Source organism: Argopecten irradians, chromosome 3, assembly GCF_041381155.1.
Source record: "Argopecten irradians isolate NY chromosome 3, Ai_NY, whole genome shotgun sequence".
Classification (NCBI taxonomy): domain Eukaryota; kingdom Metazoa; phylum Mollusca; class Bivalvia; order Pectinida; family Pectinidae; genus Argopecten; species Argopecten irradians.
Window position 1 is genome coordinate 40,461,680 of NC_091136.1, and position 19,240 is coordinate 40,480,919.

A 19,240-nucleotide genomic window follows, 5' to 3' on the forward strand; every position below is an offset into this window, starting at 1 on the left:
AATATAACACGACTTTATAGTAAAAGTGTAAAGTACATCTTCAGAGGTTCACAATACTGACTTCTAATGGACAGCAGTATTGTAGATTTCGGTTGTACTACAAACGTTATCTAAAAAGCTGATTGAACATGTATATTCGTTAGTCAATTATGATACGTCACGCACACTCTGTCCTCATGCTATTTAACACATAGTCTGTCTTGTCTCTGTTTTGTTCATCTGTTAATGACAAATCTTTATTACATAAACAAAATTCGCCTCTTATTGCCAGCTGATTACGCTAAAGCGTGTTTGCCATAGGTGCCGCCATCTTTTATGTACTATGACATTTTAGAAAATTGTTAATTTACTATTTTCGAAAAAACTAATTCTGAAATGTATGCATCTGATTACAAAAATTAGCCACGTCATTTTTAGTTGAAAATTACACCCAAATTCGCTTTATATATAGCCTTATTGTTTTTTTCCAGGACGGGTATGTTTTTCATTATTGACTTTACTATCAACAAATCTAAAAATGTATGGACGCAACATGTATAAAACAACTTAATAAATCGATAGAAATTTTTTTGGTATGTTTTTAAATCATATAAATGTTAGAGAATCGCATATTTTTTAAATCCGTCGCTATACAGGTATAAATGTATGAGTAGAACTAAATACCACCGGGCAAGGAAGTCCACGCACTAGAGCACTAATGAATATGCATGAGGTCAAATTTGATTGACCTACGATGGAACGTCAAAAGACATCTGACGACCATGGCGGCGGTAACAGAAGATGGGAATGCAAATGTTTTCAACATCGAAGCAATGCCACCTCCTGCTACTCAGAGAAAAATCGGACAGTTACCAGACGATGTCATTAAACAATTCTTTATAGACGTGAGTACACAGATTCGGTCTGTCTTATAAGTTAGTATTTGTGTATGCGAATATATAGGTCATTGTAGTACTGTCTATTGTGAATCACACAAACAAATCTTCATGATGGGAACCGATCCGGAAAGTAGAGTCTCGGAAATATATGAACTAAACCGGAGTGGTTCTTAACCTGTTGAAGACAAAATGTCAATCTTCTGCTCTATTGTCAGTTCATGCTCTTACGAACTACATATGTATACTCTTCTATCTGTTCTCTAGTACTAAAGTGAACAAATCTATAAATAAACCTTGCTGACACACAAATGAAGCAGGTCTCTGAGGTTGTTGAGATCTGCTTAAATGTTTTAGGATACTTGATCCATTCATCCTATCTTACTACCGATTTTACGAAAGTGTTATCATTGAAAAGAATATCGAAATACACATTTATTATTGTGATACTGTGATATGAAGTATTTTTAACACGATTCGTTAAAAAAAATATTTCTGTCTTACAGGTGCAAGTTTTTTTTATATGAAAACTTTATTTCTATTTGGTTATAGTTTATTGGTCATCTGACCGAATGCGCAATCTAAATGTACATAAGACTGGTCTGTCATTGAGGGTAAAAGGGGGACTTTACTGAATTTTTTGCTGCTTAAGTAATTTGGCGTTGGAATCCTGTTATTAGTCTTTTGCAAAATCAATTTTGTCAGATGGCTATTAGGACCCATTTGCCTCTCTTTGCATTAAATATATGCTGCATGAATGATATTTAGGAGGAAATATATTCAACTGACTCAGTGTTAATGCACATTTCCCTACCAAATCTCGACTAACACTTATAAGCATGGACTGAGAGGTTTATTGGTGAAAAAAGAGATAAGTGAAGTGACGTTCGGGATAAGGATGTAACAGGGGAATATCGAGGAAATCATCTCCTCAAAGGTTTTGAAAACATGTTATTGCATAACAGAACTCATCTAGGGTTTTTGACAGGCATGTCGGAATAATATCTTTTGCCGTTACAATTTATTTCCAGAGTTAAACGCAAGGAAGTAACTTTTTGAAACTAATTCTCTATATATGATATTCGATTAACTGTGCTAAAGCCATGTGCCGTCAAAGGGTTTAGCAAAATATCTAGGTGAAAATAAAACACGACAAGACAGAATAGAAATTCACAATGTCGGCATCTATATACATTTTCTAATAAAACCTATTATTTCAACGGTCACCTTTATTTTCGTAATTTCTAAATATATACGAAAATCCGTTAGTGGATATGTCCGGGTTCCAATCACCTGTAGGACAATGAAATCAAGAGTGTTATGATTATGAGTAAGTTATAAAGCAATTAGTGCCATTCTTACCACAGGTTTATTGGCCGAACTTTCAAAGCTTTTATTTTTGAGTCACAGGAACTAGCCTACCACCTGTGATTATAACTAAGGTTCTGATTTCCGATCGATCAATTGTGTGTATGATATGAGGAGTAATATCAGAGAAAAGTAATAGGAATTCATATTAATGTGTAGTACTTAAGTGTCACTTTAATTATATTATTATCATGGATACATGTGACAGCTTACGAGTAGTTTTCTATGTCAAGGTTTGTGTAACGGCAGATTAGGTTATCAACTGAGGTGCATGGTTTACCCTGCCAGTTAGCATACAAGACACGAAGACATCCGATACACGTATTCTCTGTTTGAATATTACTAAGTTATCTGCCCATGAGGGTAGATATTATCTGTAACGAAATCTTTACGTTAGATGTTTGTGAGAAATCGATCGAGTTTTGATCATAAATGAGGTCACAATCGATACCAACACACAAAGGCATATAACCAGTAGTATGCAAAAGCGGAATAAATAGTTCATTTCCCTACTTTTCACAAATTCAATGAATAGCCCAAATTAAAAGCTTAACATGTTGTCGACTTTCTAAATTTGTTCATATCCGTATATGGTAATTAGCTGATGAGTGATGCATTCCGAGGTCTTGCTTTGACAACTGTATTCTATTTTAGAAATTGTCCATAGCTTATCTACATTCTATAAAGAGAGGGCTTTAAGTAAGCGTTCACAGACTGGCTTTAACATGTTATCTTGTTTGTTCTTTGAATGTCATGAGATAGAGGCAGATGGCCTCAAAATTGGGCATCATTTGTCTGTACTAATGTTATTACTGTCGAAAGACCTTACCTTAGAAATGTAATATGTATATTAAGAAACAAATTGTGAAATTGATTTCGAGATACCAAATCGACGTACGTACACCATCGACTATTAGTCCTACGTTCTAGTGATTGTGATCTGATGTCATATGTTGACGCCGTCAAAGTGAAACTAATCGTTCTCGACCCATATAGAAACCCATGCATTGTAAATAGTTGCAGGGTAAATTTGTATAAAGTAGAAGATGGTGAACGATTGTTGGTATAGATGTTATCAAATCGTAACGGTTATTGTTACTGACATACCCATTGGTACCTACAACACAATTTACACTTGATATATCAGGTTAATTCAAATCTGGATCAAGAATAAAACACCTAACAGTCATTTAATACCATTTAATCAACATCACCATTAATCAGGGAAAATAATTTTACTACTTTTACACCAAAATATTATCAAATTGGTGATCCGTCATGTTGGTACAATTTCAGTGTTTGGTATATATTATCAAATCAATTAATCAATTAAATATGTATATATAAAAAAAGGAATACGTACCTCGTAAGAAAACAATGCAATATTAAGATAAGATGGCGAGATTCTAATATCTTTTCTCGTAAAGGACATATCTCAATCGCTCAAGGTCTGTGATAATACTTTGTCTACGTGACAGTTACCACACAAAATAATTCCTTCGTTCACCTTACCTGGTCACAACACACCATGGCGGACATAAAAACTCCAATCCCTAATGGCTTCACAGGCGAGACTAATCCACAACTGTTTAATTTGGACGCCAAGCCGCCATCATCTAATGTGCCAAAGCCAGGACAATTGTCTGAGGATAAAATTAGACAATTCTTCGAGGATGTATGATTTTATTATGTTTTTTTCTCCTTGACTTTTGTAGTGGGTATGATATTGTGTAATATAACTGGATTTAGATTTTCATACATAATTGGTTTCTTATAGTGTTGTTTCCCTGAAAAAATACTTTAAATGACACAAGGTTTTTCTTTGTTTGCATTGTTCATGAAGTTCTGTAGTTTATAGGAATTTTAATAATTATCGATAAAAATACCGGTATATTGTTTGTTCTTTAAAAAGGTCACAAAAGAATGGATTTGGCACCAAACTTTACTTTGTAAAATGTTGAGAATTAGGAACTCCGTAACGTAACTATTAACAGTTCATCTTATTAAGTGAAGGGAACCTGTCTAATATACAAAATGTATATCCATCTACTGTTTTTGCTTTAGGGATGCAAAACATATTAAGCAAAATAGAAAACTACTACCATATTGCTGACTCATTCAAATGGGAATACTAGTATTTACATGTACTAAAACAACTTACGATTATTCATATAAGAAATTTGATGATTTTGCAGGGGTACGTCATTGTTGAAAACTTTTTCAAACCAGAAGAACTCGATCCTTGTAAAACGGCGATAAACGACATGCTGGACGAGATGGCTGAACAGTTTTTGGCGAAAGGGAAGATAAAGGGTAGGTGAAATGGACAAACCTTGCTCTGTTTTACTGTACTCCATTACTTTGGTACTCGTGAATGTTTTCATTTACACAGTGACACAGGAAGCACACCCATATTATTTCTTGGAAATCCAATATCAATACTTATACAATTTGTGTATTTTTTCTCCTTGCTATCTACATTATTCATAATTTCGTAGTTGCATCGACGTAAAGTTTCCAATTTTATCCATTAAAACATTTAGCCATCCATCATAGGTATTTGAAAACATGAAAAATACATTTGCAATGATTTGTTTTATAAGAGTTGTTTAATATCTCGTGTATTTTGTACATGCATGTATTACTTACTATGTGAGATGGACATAACATTCTTTAGCTTCGTACATTGTCTATAACAATTCCATGTCAATTTCAATTCTGATTTGGGATCCTTTTACAGAATTGTACAAGGAATATGGATTTTATGAAAGACTTACCATGATTGAGCGAGACTTCCCTGGAGCAAACATAGTGTTGCATAAACTTGGCCGACTTCCGCAGGTATGACGTGCTTTGTCCGAATGATGGTATACTATTGTTTTTACAGTGATAAACTGATAACATTTCATTGAACTTAGATAATTTAAATGATTCACGGATACAAAAAACATTAGACACACACACACACACACGCACACGCACACGCACACGCACCACGCACGCACGCACGCACGCACGCACGCACGCACGCACGACCACCACAACACCACACACACACACACACACACACACACACACACACACACACACACACACACACACACACACACAAACACACACACACACACACACACACACATATGTGTGTTTCTGAATAGATTTTTTTTCCAAGTGAGTTTTACCTTTTTGCATCATAATACATCTTCATCTTTCTCTTTATTTAGGCTTTTAAAAACTTGTGGACAAACGAACGCCTCTTAAACGTCGTTGAACAGTTAATTGGTCCAGATATTGCTGGACATCCTGTATGGAACCTCAGAACGAAGACCCCTCAAAATGAGGCTACTACAGTGCCCTGGCACCAAGGTAATTAATATAAAAGACCAAAGTAAATATTGTAGCATCACAGTTTATGTATGCTGAATTATTCGAAGGATTTGGTTTTTTCAAAGCTAATAAAGTCGTTCGGTTGTTATATTCCCCAAAAATATGTTTGAAGTTCCTTGCTAATACAATTGCTCATGTTAGCATTTAATTTTTTATGCCATACCTTTGATAAAATATCGATTTCGTAGACATGAAATATGTCATTAAAAACCCTCGTGAGAAAACGAAACAAAAACAATCAAAATCTTTGTGCCTATGCTTAAGATTCTGCATACTTGGACAACGAATCATACAAAGTGTTGCAGCCAACTGCCTGGATTCCGCTGATAGACGCTACCGAGCAAAACGGATGTATGCAGGTACTCTAATGATTGGATAGTTGAATTTATGTATGCTTGGATATTTAGTTGGTGTTTAAGACACTAGAGTTGTTACTTGACCAGCATGTTTAAAAATGTTTGATTGAAAAAAAAAAGAAATTGGTCATGCTTCAATTTTGTCTATTTTCTTGGCAGTTCCGTTTCTTTACATTTCAATTACATGTTGTTTTATTTCAATATCCAATCGATGTTTAAGGCCAAATATGAAAATTCACAGTGGTAGTTTGTTTTTAGATGTTTAGATTAAAACGGAAAAAAAATGTTGTCACTAGGTGGCGCATCGCGGTCATAAAACTGGAAAAGTGGCTACACATCAGTGTTGTTATGGAGGCACTTGGTACGTAATGCTTGAGGAAGATGAAATGGCTAAATCTCTAGGTATGTATAAAGTGCATTGTTAATTGGTGAGTAACCAGATTCGTTTTTTATTCAAACTCGATTCCCTATGGAATATGTGAGTTAAACTAAAACAGATAATTACAATTGTAAACACGACCAAGGTTTTCTTATATCAGAAAAACAATACTAAATAAAATATTGAAAATCTGCAAATTCACGCTGATGTGAAGAAAAACGAAAACAAATGTTCAAGAGATGACAATATTATTATATATTAACAATAATCTAATGTTTCCTGTCACAGATGTGAACATCGAGACCGATATCAAGACATGTCCGATTCCTTACGGCGGCATGCTTCTACTGAACAACATGATCCCTCACAGAAGGTAAGAATTTTTATATAGTTTATATATAATTCATGCAGAGTTTACCTATAATTTTTATATAATTTCTATATAGTTTCTTTAGATTGTACATAGTTTACATTAAGTTTGTATATAGTTTATATATAGACATATAGTTTGTATATGGTTTATATATAGTTTGTATGTAGTTTGTTCATAGTTTACATATAGTTTCTATATAGTTTCTATATAGTTTCTATATAGTTTATATTAGTTTGTACATTGTTTATATTAGTTTGTACATTGTTTACATAAAGTTTGTATATAGTTTATATATTGTTTACATATAGTTTGTATATAATTTATATATAGTTTGTATATAGCTTGTACATAGTTTACATAAAGTTTGTACATAGTTTACATATAGTTTGTATATAGACTAATTAATATATAGTTTGTATATAGTTTATATATAGTTTATGTAAAGGATCTTCCATGAGTGACTCTGTGATATGAAATTTATTTAATGAGTTCAATAATTTAATATGAAGGCTCGTAGAATATCAAATTATTTAACGAATTTTAAAATTTAATATCACAGAGTCACTCATGTAAGATTCTATTTAACTGATAACTTTTATTAAAGATAATCCACCGCAGACAAATGGTATTTATTCATTATCGAAAACAGCAGCACTCGATTTAGTATTTTTATTCAGTTACAAAAGTTACTTAATTTACACCATTACCGCCATTGAAAAGTTTGAGCTTCTAATTTTACTTCAAGTTAAAAATATAAAAAATCATTAATTGCATCCCGAAAAAATTCCGTGTCAGTATATCCTATATGGAATGAAGTACTGATTGCCCCTGACCCAAAGGCAAAACAAATTATTTTATATTATTTTTTGTGTTAATTAGACTTATGTATACACGATTAAACACTAATTATTGTTCAAATGATGAATTTCATTTATGCTCTGTCGGCGGTGGAGCATCTTTAAGAGAAATATAAGCAAATCTTTTAAATTTCCTCTCTATATAAAACAGTAGAAATCCGGCTCGGATGTGACGTTTCCGTCAACTGAAACAATCATGCTACTTTAATCAGATGTTATGAATTCAAATCTATATGTGACGTCGTAATAATGTTATTACACATATTTATGACATGGCCGTTTGACATGGCTGGACGGGCCTGCTATGTGATAAAGACATAGTTTTATATAGTTTACATGTAGTTTGTATATACTACTTTATATAAAGTTTGTATTTAGTTTGTATATTGTTTATATATAGTGTGTACATAGTTTACATTAGTTTGTATATAGTTTATATATTAGATAGTTTATAATTCCCTGTTAAAATCTCACTTTAATAATAAAATGACTTCTATAACGAAATATACTTAAATGGTATTTAAATGTTGTCACTGAATTCATCATCATGGGCACTTTTTAATGCAGTCTGCCGAACCTCTCAAAGCAGATTAGATGGAGTCTGGACCTTCGTTGGCAGAAGCCCTCGCTTCCTTTTGGATTTTATAACATGAAAGAGGGCGTTTTGATGCGAACGTCTAACGATCCTAACTACGAAGTCAAATGGGACCTCTTCGAAGGTGTTGATCGCCACGATAAACAAAGGGAGTCCGTTAAAGAAATTCTTGAGGTGGGTGTGGACTTTTCATACGAATGGATTTTAATCATTTGTTATAGAGAATAAAAGTACTAGTTGATATTATAAGTATTGTCCCTGTCTGGTTCACTGCATCCTCGACACTACAGGTATTACTATCACCGTCACTTCTATTCCTGTCATAGCAAACCTCAAGTTTTTTTAAGAGTAAAAAAACTGATCCATCACAGGCCTATATATATGTCCTTAGATTAGAAAAGCTGCATTCAACTTCAATACAGTAAACCGTATTATTGTGATGTATATCAAATAAACAAAACTATCTATTTCATCTGTTCTTGCACAGTCCCTCCAGTTTTAATATGCCATAATTCAGAGGTGTATATTACGACAGTGATAGTTACCCCTGCAGTGTCGAGGATGGGATGCCTTGAATAGCTAATGAGTAGATTATTACCTAGTTACTAATGAAATACAGACTGGGATAAATGAAAAATGAAAAAGATATTAATATACATATTATTCAGTATCAATCAGATAAAACATCGTCGATGTAGTAAACAGATATTTCGAAGACATTATATTTTTCATAGATTAAAGAATTAAACTAAATTCAGTTGAGTAATTTTATGTGTGATAGATGAGTGCATTGCTAGAAGGAAAAGTAATGGAAATGCAAAAAATATTTTGATCTTTCACACAATCTTTGAAATATTTGAATATTTGACATGAGCAGAGTGCGATAGATTAGTGCTTTCCCTAAATGAAAACATAGGCCATAATTTAGATATATTTTCTAGTTTCCGAAACGTGGTGAATGATTCTGCTGGAGGAAATATACGGGTGGTTTATGTATTCAAATATGATTAATTTTTATTTGTTTTCATTCTAAATCCAGCTCACTGAATCAGCTACGCGGATTCATACAGTTTGCAAACAAAATTTCTTTTATAACCCTATGAAGTTAAAAAAATAGTAACATCAATGCTTAAATACAGGAAATCGTTCACCATCAAACTAAGAGAATGATTGGTCATTTCAAATAATCACTATACTTAATACTTCTGTTATAATGGAATGGCTTAATATTGTTGTAGCCCTCAACTGATCCAGACTTTGATACTACAATACAAGGACCATGGATGAAGAAGTGGGAGATTGTACATATGAACCAGCATACATCTAAACTTACGGACGAAACAATGAGTTCTTGGCATGGTCATAAAGCATAACTTTTAAAAACGGATGTATGACAGACTGTTTCGTGGCTTGGTTAGGGAAAGAAACAAAAAACAAAAACAAAAAAACAAAAAACACAAAAAAAAAAAAAAAAAAAAAAAAAAAACCCATGCTAAACGGATGATCAACATACTACAATGGACAGTTAAATAGTACATAAATATTTGTACAGAATAATACATCTTTCCGTAAAACTGAACAATGACTGATGATGGCGCGCCTAATAAAGGATTGGAGGCGATAGACTAATTCATGGAAAAATTGTACGGAATTGGATTATCTTTCTAAAATAGAGCATAATACTGATTAAGTTTGATTATATCAATAACCTTTTTCGACTTATAATTGGTGTATTGACCACTTAACGAAGAATGAAAATGTCCATACGTTGGATAACTGGCGCAGTGTGCAATTCAATTACTGATTATTTTTCAATTTTCTTACTTCTATCTGTTAATTATCTTAACTTTGAAGAATTTTGTTGTATCTACCTCATAATTTCTTACAAAATTATACGATGAAAATTTATTTACAGCATTAATAAGTTGTTTTGATTATGGAATGGTTAGGTTTTTAATTAAATTTTATTGAATGATATTTGTTATGATCATTTTTTATTTCGCCTCTCGAAGAGAGAAAAAAACCTTACGGAATCACCCTGGCGTCGGCGATGGAAATGTTGAAATACTGTTATCCGTCACAACTGACATTGATTTCTACAATAAATTTGGACTATAATTGTTGTTATGAGTATTGACAATCATTTTAAGACAGAAAATATTTGAGAAATTTCAGGAGACCCAAAGGGCCTAAATATCAATTTAAGGATTTGGTGCACGTGTTAAAATACTGTTATCCTTAAGAACTGACATTGATTTCTACAATAAATGGATTGTAATTGCTGTCATGATTAAAAACAATCATGTAAAGGACGAAAGTGTTGGATTCTGATAATTTAAAAAGGCCCAATTGACCAAAATAACAGTTAAGGTTTTGGTACAAGTCCAGAGGCAAACTTTGTTTTTCTTAAAGAGCTCTTACTTCAATATTTAATCTCGTTAATCTTGCGATAAACTCTAACAAATAGTAAACCTTGACATATAAAGAAGAATTTGTAAATATCCATTGCCACAATACCGTTTTAACATCCAAAAGAATTTACCTAAACAACCAATTTCAAGGTAATGCAAGAATACATATATATTGTATATAAGAGGAATGTACCAGATGAAATGATAATATAGACCATGTGTTACTGTCGCTCAACTACGAACACCTCCTAACTCTCTCTTACTATTTTTGGCTAACACGGATATCTCGCATCAAATTAAAGACTATTATGTGCCTAGATGTTTCGCTAACTGATGTGTATATTAACCATCGAAATATTATCACTAAATAAACACGTTTATCAGATTTGTTTAGACCCTATAGTCAACCCGACTAAGCTCTCGGCCAAGGTTATCTCTTCAATGACGTAAACCAGTATGGCGGCTTATTTCTGTAATACACATGGCAAAAATAAAGACAAGATATCTAACCGAGAATACATTGTGACAGAAGGTAATCTAACATATCGTAAATGTTGTAGGAATTAAGACAAAATAATTTAAAAACAACCATGCTCTCTTCTTCATCCTGATAATTAATTATAATTCGTGAAGTAGTTAAGTAACTCAAAGCAAAACGGCACTGAAAATACTTTTATGTTTATGCATCACTAGAGAAAATGTCTAAATCACCTAGTCTTCTAGTACATAGTCTTCTTTAAATCATCCAATCAGTGTGCTTACTTCGAAGCCAATGATTTTGTATTATGTAAATTATAATTCATTGTATTTCGTATGGAATCGGTATTGGGTAAACACATTTTCTATTTACAATGAATATGTGTACTGTACAAAGTGAAAAGTTGCAGTTTAAAATAAATAGTTTTGTTAAATAGGTCAAATCTCAGATAGCGATACTAAGTAGAAAAGCAGTCATTCTCAAGATGACAGATGTACAAGTCGGACACCCTCCTATCGAGTATGGCATGGTTGCAGACGGTCATCCAGAACTGTTCGACATACGGGCAATGCCAAGTCCAAATAAGGACAAGAAGCCAGGACAGCTGCCCAATGACATGATCAGACAGTTCTTCGAGAATGTACGCATAGTTATATACATTTATAATCAACACAAAGTTAAACCAGCAACTACTCGCTTTATCAGCTTTGTATATTAACCAAGTAATGAAGTGTTAAAACAACAAATCTGGAGCAAGAAATAAGTGTTTAAATTACTAAAAATATGAACATAATTTGCATATTCATATGTTCTCAATATAATAATGAAAACATGCATTTGTATACGTAATGAAGATTGATCGCTAAGAAAAGGCTCTCATTAATAACATAAAACATAAAATATAATCTTAATTGGTTAAAGAATGCATTAATTGAAATAATTTTAATTATGGATAACAATACGATTTATTCCCTGGACGTCGTTCGGATCTAGATTTCTTAGGTACTTGAACACTAAACTACGCATTGTCGAACTATAGACGGGGAAGTTTACGGCAATCTGTCATCTGTTTCCACCAGATAATCATCAAATAATCAATTTCAAACCAGGTCTATGTGCGTTATATCTACTTCCTCGTACTTCAGGTCATAATTCATGAATCAAGGACAATTAAGAACTTTAGTCGATATTCAATGAGAATGAGTAAGCGTGGAATGATTCCGACATCCTCACATGTGCAAACAGCAATCTTAGGAATGAATTAAGTTTTATTACATGTTATCAAAATTGCAATCAAATTCACGTGAAATCAATCAACGAGTAATTCAAAGACAAGAATCATGAAAACAATTTGTTTAAATCATTGGCACCGTAGACGTTTAGTCAATACGCGTATAAATAAATAAGATTGCAAACCACACATTTAATCGTTCAAGTGTAAAAAACATATATATAACAAAAATGATTTGGTTCACTGTTGAAATAAGTTCAAGGAGCATGGTTGGCAAATCTGTGTTATCTTACAGATATGAAATCCGGTTTTATGTAAAGAAAAGGGCGATGCCTTACGAAACTTGCCTCTCTGTTGATAGGGATATGTAATTGTGAAGGACTTTTTCTCCTCCTCCGAACTTGATCCATGTAGAAAAGCGATAGAAGATCAAATAGAGATACTTGCGAGGAAACTGTTTAAAGCCGGCAAAATCAAAGGTAATATTGGAAGTTGTTTTCCTGTAGGTTCCATGAATTGATAATTCTACCTTTTTCAAATCAAACGGAATATTATTTTTCAATACCAATGCTCACATGTTTATTTTACTTGTAAAAATTATCATTACTGATCCAACGAGAAATTACCTTCAACACCCCTCTCCCTGTCCAGTAATATCAATAAACAGCTGAACGGCAGAATGAGCCGCTCTTGTATATAAAAAAACCAGATACCGTAAACTCTTCTTGAGCACGTGATTCCATTGCCCTAGTTCTTTATACAGAATAACCCGCTCGAAGACCTTTTTGTTTATGTGTAGCATTACTAAGGCAACATAGACATTGTATTATGTCTTTAAGTTACATCGATATGAACGTGATGATGAAATTTCATCTGAATATTTATTGATTTCATTTGTATTCTTCCATATTTATATACATCAATATTGCGTTTTAAACATTTACTAAATGTGTCTTAAAGTCATTTTTGGAACTAGTATTGTATAACTAGAAGACTCCGTTTTTTGGTGGTTTTTTTGGCGACACAACCGGCTACAACGAATAATTAAAACTCTAAAATCTACATAATTTTATGTAGAATTACACTGTTTAGATTTGACAATGTTTGCATGGTATCATTGCAGATCTCTACAGCAAGCATGGCTTTTTTGAGAGGTTGACCATCATCGAAAGAGATTTTCCAGGGGCCAACATTGTCTTGCATAAATACCCAGCGATATCGCAGGTAGGCGTTTAATCCTGTCACCTGTGCAGAGATTGTAAGTGTTTGGCTTATTTGTGCAATAATTAAAAAATAATTAATTTAGGATCTGCTTGGTAACTAACCAATGAAAGCAATGCTGTAGTAATTATTGCACGTAAATCAAGCTTTATGAAGAATTGTTGTGATACAGAATCAAATGAATCGAGTTCAAAGATTGTTGATTTGCTTTAGGTGTTCAGTGAGACTGATGTTTCACGAATGTGTAAGGTTCTTAAAAGCATATGCTTAAAAGAAAAGAGATTTATAAAAAAAATCCTTTATTTCACGGTACTTAGTATATAAGAATAAGTTGGAAAAGTTTTTGTGTTGTTGAATATCAAACGCAAATATTGATACTTTTTGAAGTATTTCTGTGATAGATATTTTATACATAGTTAATATACCAAGCACATACACATAATGTCTGTTTAGAGTTACACCTTTTAGCCTTACCGGGTCTCTGATTTTTGTCATCGAGTTACCTTACCACGGAAAGATAAACAAAGATCCTGCTGTGATATCATCAATGTCAATATTGACCTGGACATTTTAATTCACATGAGTTTGTTGATAAGATGATTCTATAAATAAACAACGTATATTCAGTACAGAGTAAACAACTATAGCGTACTTCTCCAGAACGGCTTAGTGTAACACATTTATGAATACAAAAGAACATTATGATAATTATTTCGTTTCAAAAGGAAATTATACCGTATATTTGCGGTTTTCGTCATTTGATCTAGAATTGAGAAAAATGAATTTTAGCGGTTTTAAATTTTCTGCGATCTTGCTTTATGGATATATATGATTCAACTATTTCCTTTAGAATATTTAAGCATATCAAGTTTTCGCGATCATAAAGATGCCCCGCGAAAATTACCGTCTATGCAGTATTAAATTAATCTTTTTAGGCATTTAAAGATCTGTGGACCAATGAACGTTTGCTTAATGTGATTGAGCAACTGATAGGACCGGAAATAGCCGGGCATCCATTATGGAACCTCCGCACGAAAATACCTCAGAATGAGGCTACAACAGTACCTTGGCATCAAGGTAAGTGACAATGACAGAAAAACAAGCTTGTAACATAATGTTAATATAATAGTCGATCTAGTGAGGTTATGCTCCTTCCTAAAGAGAACGGCAATAATTAGAGTTTGTTGCCATGCTTATTGATATTTGATATAATTAAAATATAATATTTATGACTTCGTTTATTGATTGCTTCCACGGATTATCTGACGGTAACGTATTCTAGTGACCAATATCTCATGGAATAGTTCATGATACAACACTGCACAAGTAGCGATGAAACATGACTTAGGTCGTGAGTGTGGCACTAAGGATGCCTCAGATGATTCATAGGATTCAACATGACTGTATTTTGTAAATTTACATTTATTGTAAAAACTAATTGATATGTAATAGTGTGAAAGGTAAAGGCAAAGCTACGCCAAAGACTTCTCAAATGCCCGACTCTCATTGGCCAATATCTGATGCTTGTTCATGATGTTTTGGTGTCATCTGGATGTGCCCCTGGTCGCGATACTGTGTACGATGTAATAGCCACTAACGGACGATTTTAATCGGTGTGATGGATAGTCTCAATATATAACGTACCACATCATTGCAGTTTTTCCCTTTAGCCCCGCAGGTAGGGCGTTAGAATTGTACCTGTTGTCCCTATTGCATGATCGTAAAAGGCGACTTAATTTAGGATATTATCTTTTCTCTTCCTAACTGACTTTATCTTTCCTAATGCCTCCCTTGGCACCGCCTCATTTTTGGCCTTGAGTTGAGGCTCTGGGTTCTGTACCCTGGCCGAGACACACCAAAGTCTATAAAAGTGGTAGTTTCTGCTCCTGCTAAGCGCTCAGCAAACAGGGAGTGGGACGACTGGTTCGCCCGTTGTCAGTATAATGTGACCGGCTGGGGTATGTTGCTTAATGTCTTCGGCGGCATGCTTCAGTGATATAGCACTATAAAAAGAGCAACAGTTCCACTATACAAGAAGACACAACATGAATATACCGCAGTCTCCTAAAACACGCACCTCGCACAACACACACGCAACATATCGCATACATGGGAGGCCGTCCTTACATACATGACCATAGCTGTTAATAGGACGTTAATTGAAAAAAAAATATCACAATAACTTTATTTCAATTTCATTCGCGGGCGGTTGGACGTTCACAATAACTTTATTTCAATTTCATTTTTGAACATGTGTCTGCATCATTCGAAAATATGTGAATAAAAGTGATGCAGATACACAAGATATTGACTATTGCTTAGATTCATGTAGATCCTAGTATTTGATTTAACATCAATTCCAGATTCTGCCTATCTGGATAACAAGTCGTACAAAGTCCTACAACCAACAGCTTGGATACCGTTGTTGGATTCCACTGTCGAGAACGGATGCATGCAGGTAGCGTAGGATATCATTATTTTTCAGTACAGTGCTTTGGGTTTTTATAACAACGGGTAAATAGTCAAAACAAACAGACATACAGGGAGTATACGAAATATTACTACAGAAAAGATAGTGTCTAATAGCGAAAATAGGCGAAAACACGTTTTCAAAAGTGAAGTGGCGATAACGATGATAAAAAAGCATAAGAAATTTAAGATATTTTCAACGATATCATTATAAAGTTTTCAAGCTATTTCATCATATTATATTCAGGTAATGCATGGTGGCCATAGAGCCGGGAAGATTGCTGCTCACCGTCGTCATGGAGACTCGTTTTACATTGTGGTGGACGAAGAGGAAATGGAGAAAAGTCTTGGTAAAGTAGTTCTTATGTCACCTTAATATACATTTGCACATGCACATTTTTTTATCTAAAAAGAGAAAAAGTGAAAACCTTAATGACATTTTATTGTAAAAGAAAAAAATTGGGAAGTTTGAATTCCCTTATTTTGATCTTGTACTTCACCTTTACAATCTGAAGCCGCAAAATCTAAGACTTGTGCAAACTTACGTTATGTGCTTTTGGATAATTAAATCTATGTAATTAAAAAAAATTATCTTAGCTGTCGATTGGCTTTAAAACTATAAGAAGCTTAATAATTGAATAATTCATTATACAAAATAGACTTGCTGGAAATCTTACGAAATCGAAAAAATAAAGCGGTTTTGCTTTGGTATTATTCATATATATGTATTTTGATTGCATACCTGACAATACTGGCTATTTTTACCCTTTTTTGTATATTTGTAAGGTGCAAATCTTGACAAAGACATCGTTACATGTGAAGTCCCCTATGGTGGAATGCTATTGCTAAACAACATAATTCCACACAGAAGGTAGATATTGTTCACTTTGTCAGACATTGTAGTACATCTTTTATGTGCTAGTTTTATATTATTAATAAGAAGATTTCGTAATTACGTGATATCGATTAAGTGTTTATTAATATAATTGTTCGACTTGTGTCATGAGTGTTAGGTGACATAAACTTTACCTAGGCGCCTTGGAACTAGATTCAAAGTGGTAAACGTGAATTATCTTGATTGTGTGTTCTGCAGTCTTCCCAATATATCCGGGGACATTCGCTGGAGTCTGGACCTTCGTTGGCAGAAACCTGATCAACCGTTCGGCTTCTATGGTTTGAAACAAGGCGTTCTGATGAGAACTGCTAAAGATCCTAACTTTAAAATGTCGTGGGAAGCCTTTGAGAGACTAGGTAGTCGCCAGTTGCTGAGGGACGTCACAATTGGGGTAATCATTTTTTCAACATTATCTAAATATCTGAACATATACTGAAAACGTATTTGTCATCAGTGTATTCGTGGTAACAATTATGATGTTATAGACAGGCAAAATAAGAGCTTGACCTAAGATTTACCTGAAATTCACCCGAAAACGACTTGAAAATGAGATCCATTTCATATAAAGAAAACTAGAGGTCTATTTCAGGACAAATTGGAATGAAAATAGCTTCATATCATATTTCAACTGATTTTTTTTTCGTGTGAAATCCTTATATAAATTTCAGATGATATTGACCTGAAAATGCTTCATGAAAAATTCAGGGGAATTTCAAGTCAAGAACTTATTTGTTCTTTAACATGAAAAAAAATCAGCTGCAATTAACATGAAATCCACGTCCAGAATTAGAGTTCTAACAAAGGATAATAAGAAATACAGCACCAAATCACCAATATCGAATAGAGTAACCAATACAAGTACAAGAAAAGTGTCGTATTGCTGCTAAGCATATGGTTTTAAAGTAATATTGATAAGAACGACCACAACTTCAAAATCGACCATAACCAAAATTTGTATGAAGAAATATAAGCATACTGATTTTATATTTTTGAATGCGTTGTTTACCCTTACTGTTTACCAGGTAATCGATCAAAACTTGGAAAAAAATATCGAGTTCAGGCAAATCAACCAACAAACCAACAGTGCTGACCACAATTAAGAAATGATAATCGATAATTGTAATCATAAAATTGTGTTGAGTGAATTTAGAATAGAAATTCTTTTTAATAATAATATTATACTGAAACTTAACCAATAAGAAATGGTATGAATACAAAATATCTAATTTAGCAAACTACTTTTACGATTCAAGAAGCCGATTTTTGTGTTTAGGACACAGACCAAGTTGAAGACGAATTTGACACACATGTAAAAGGACCATGGATAAAGAAATGGGAGAATGTTCACATGAATCGCCATGTCGAGAGCAACAGGGACGACAGCATGGCCGACAAGTCCTGATCAGCAATTAAACTCACTTTTGAGTGATCGGATGTTGAAGTGGTTAAGCCGCTCAATTTTCACCTTTGGGTTAACTGCCCGAGGACGTGGAATTTTTCTAGGGCTCCCACTCTATGTCCCACTCTCGCTCTAACATCTGGGCGATCGAAAGTGATTTGCAAAACTTTTATAATTCTTTTCGTAATCGATGAAACACAAATAAAGTTTATTTATATACCGGTATTGGCTTTTGATCATCGTAGTGTATGCAATTCCTTTACTGCCCATTTAAAACAGAATAAATAGTCATAACCGAAGCATGATAATACAAAGAAACCATTGGAAGTATTAAAAATAATATATTATTTCATCATCCGATCTGCAGAAATGTTTAAAAAAATAATAGATATCATGAACATGTTTACTAGACGATCTTTTTTATTCCAAAATGAACTATCGTTTAAGGTGGTAGTCTCACATTCCCCAAAATTTTCCTGTCGTTCAATATTTTTCATATTTGATTTATGAAGTAAATATGTTGTTATGCATCTTCTGTCAAAGTTTCGAAGAAATTGAACCATCTATTTTTTCTAAATAAATATTCAAATTTGCCATTTTTGAGTAGATTCTGCACATGATAAAACAGCATTAGTCTGTACTATATCTGCCCTGTAAATGAAAATAATTAACAAAATGTTCTACGATATATATATTGTTTAATTGATGTGATATATATCAATCCTTTTTTTAAAGAAAATGCTTTACTTCTCGTCATAATTAATTTCTAGTGATCATTTTTGGAGAAAATTAGGTAAAAAAGACGCAAGTAAATTACCTAAAGTATTCTCACCAAAATGAAAATAAATCAAAATTGTGAAGTTCAATTTTTATAGAAAAATAACAGACTAAAAAGTGACAAAGTTGCTTTTAATCAGTCAATTTTCAAGAAAATTGAACCACAATT

The 19,240-nt window shown here is 33.3% G+C and overlaps 2 protein-coding genes across 3 annotated transcripts; both read left to right on the forward strand.

Annotated features, from left to right (window-relative positions):
• Positions 1-723: 723 nt before the first annotated feature.
• Positions 724-10,313, forward strand: LOC138318586 (phytanoyl-CoA dioxygenase domain-containing protein 1 homolog). 2 transcript variants are annotated; one of them, XM_069261084.1, is made up of 9 exons: positions 724-884; positions 4,439-4,556; positions 4,984-5,084; positions 5,468-5,609; positions 5,895-5,989; positions 6,283-6,388; positions 6,654-6,738; positions 8,163-8,364; positions 9,429-10,313. In XM_069261084.1, the coding sequence occupies exons 1-9, from the start codon at positions 762-764 to the stop codon at positions 9,561-9,563; spliced, it is 1,107 nt and encodes a 368-aa protein (XP_069117185.1). In that variant the 5' UTR covers positions 724-761; the 3' UTR covers positions 9,564-10,313. The 2 variants fall into 2 exon arrangements, with proteins under 2 accessions (XP_069117185.1, XP_069117184.1); XM_069261083.1 differs by lacking the exon at positions 724-884 and adding an exon at positions 3,736-3,918.
• A 1,122-nt stretch (positions 10,314-11,435) lies between these two features.
• Positions 11,436-18,511, forward strand: LOC138318587 (phytanoyl-CoA dioxygenase domain-containing protein 1 homolog). The gene is made up of 9 exons (XM_069261085.1): positions 11,436-11,719; positions 12,672-12,789; positions 13,434-13,534; positions 14,467-14,608; positions 15,895-15,989; positions 16,248-16,350; positions 16,787-16,871; positions 17,094-17,286; positions 18,169-18,511. The coding sequence occupies exons 1-9, from the start codon at positions 11,564-11,566 to the stop codon at positions 18,295-18,297; spliced, it is 1,122 nt and encodes a 373-aa protein (XP_069117186.1). The 5' UTR covers positions 11,436-11,563; the 3' UTR covers positions 18,298-18,511.
• The last annotated feature ends 729 nt before the right edge of the window (positions 18,512-19,240 follow it).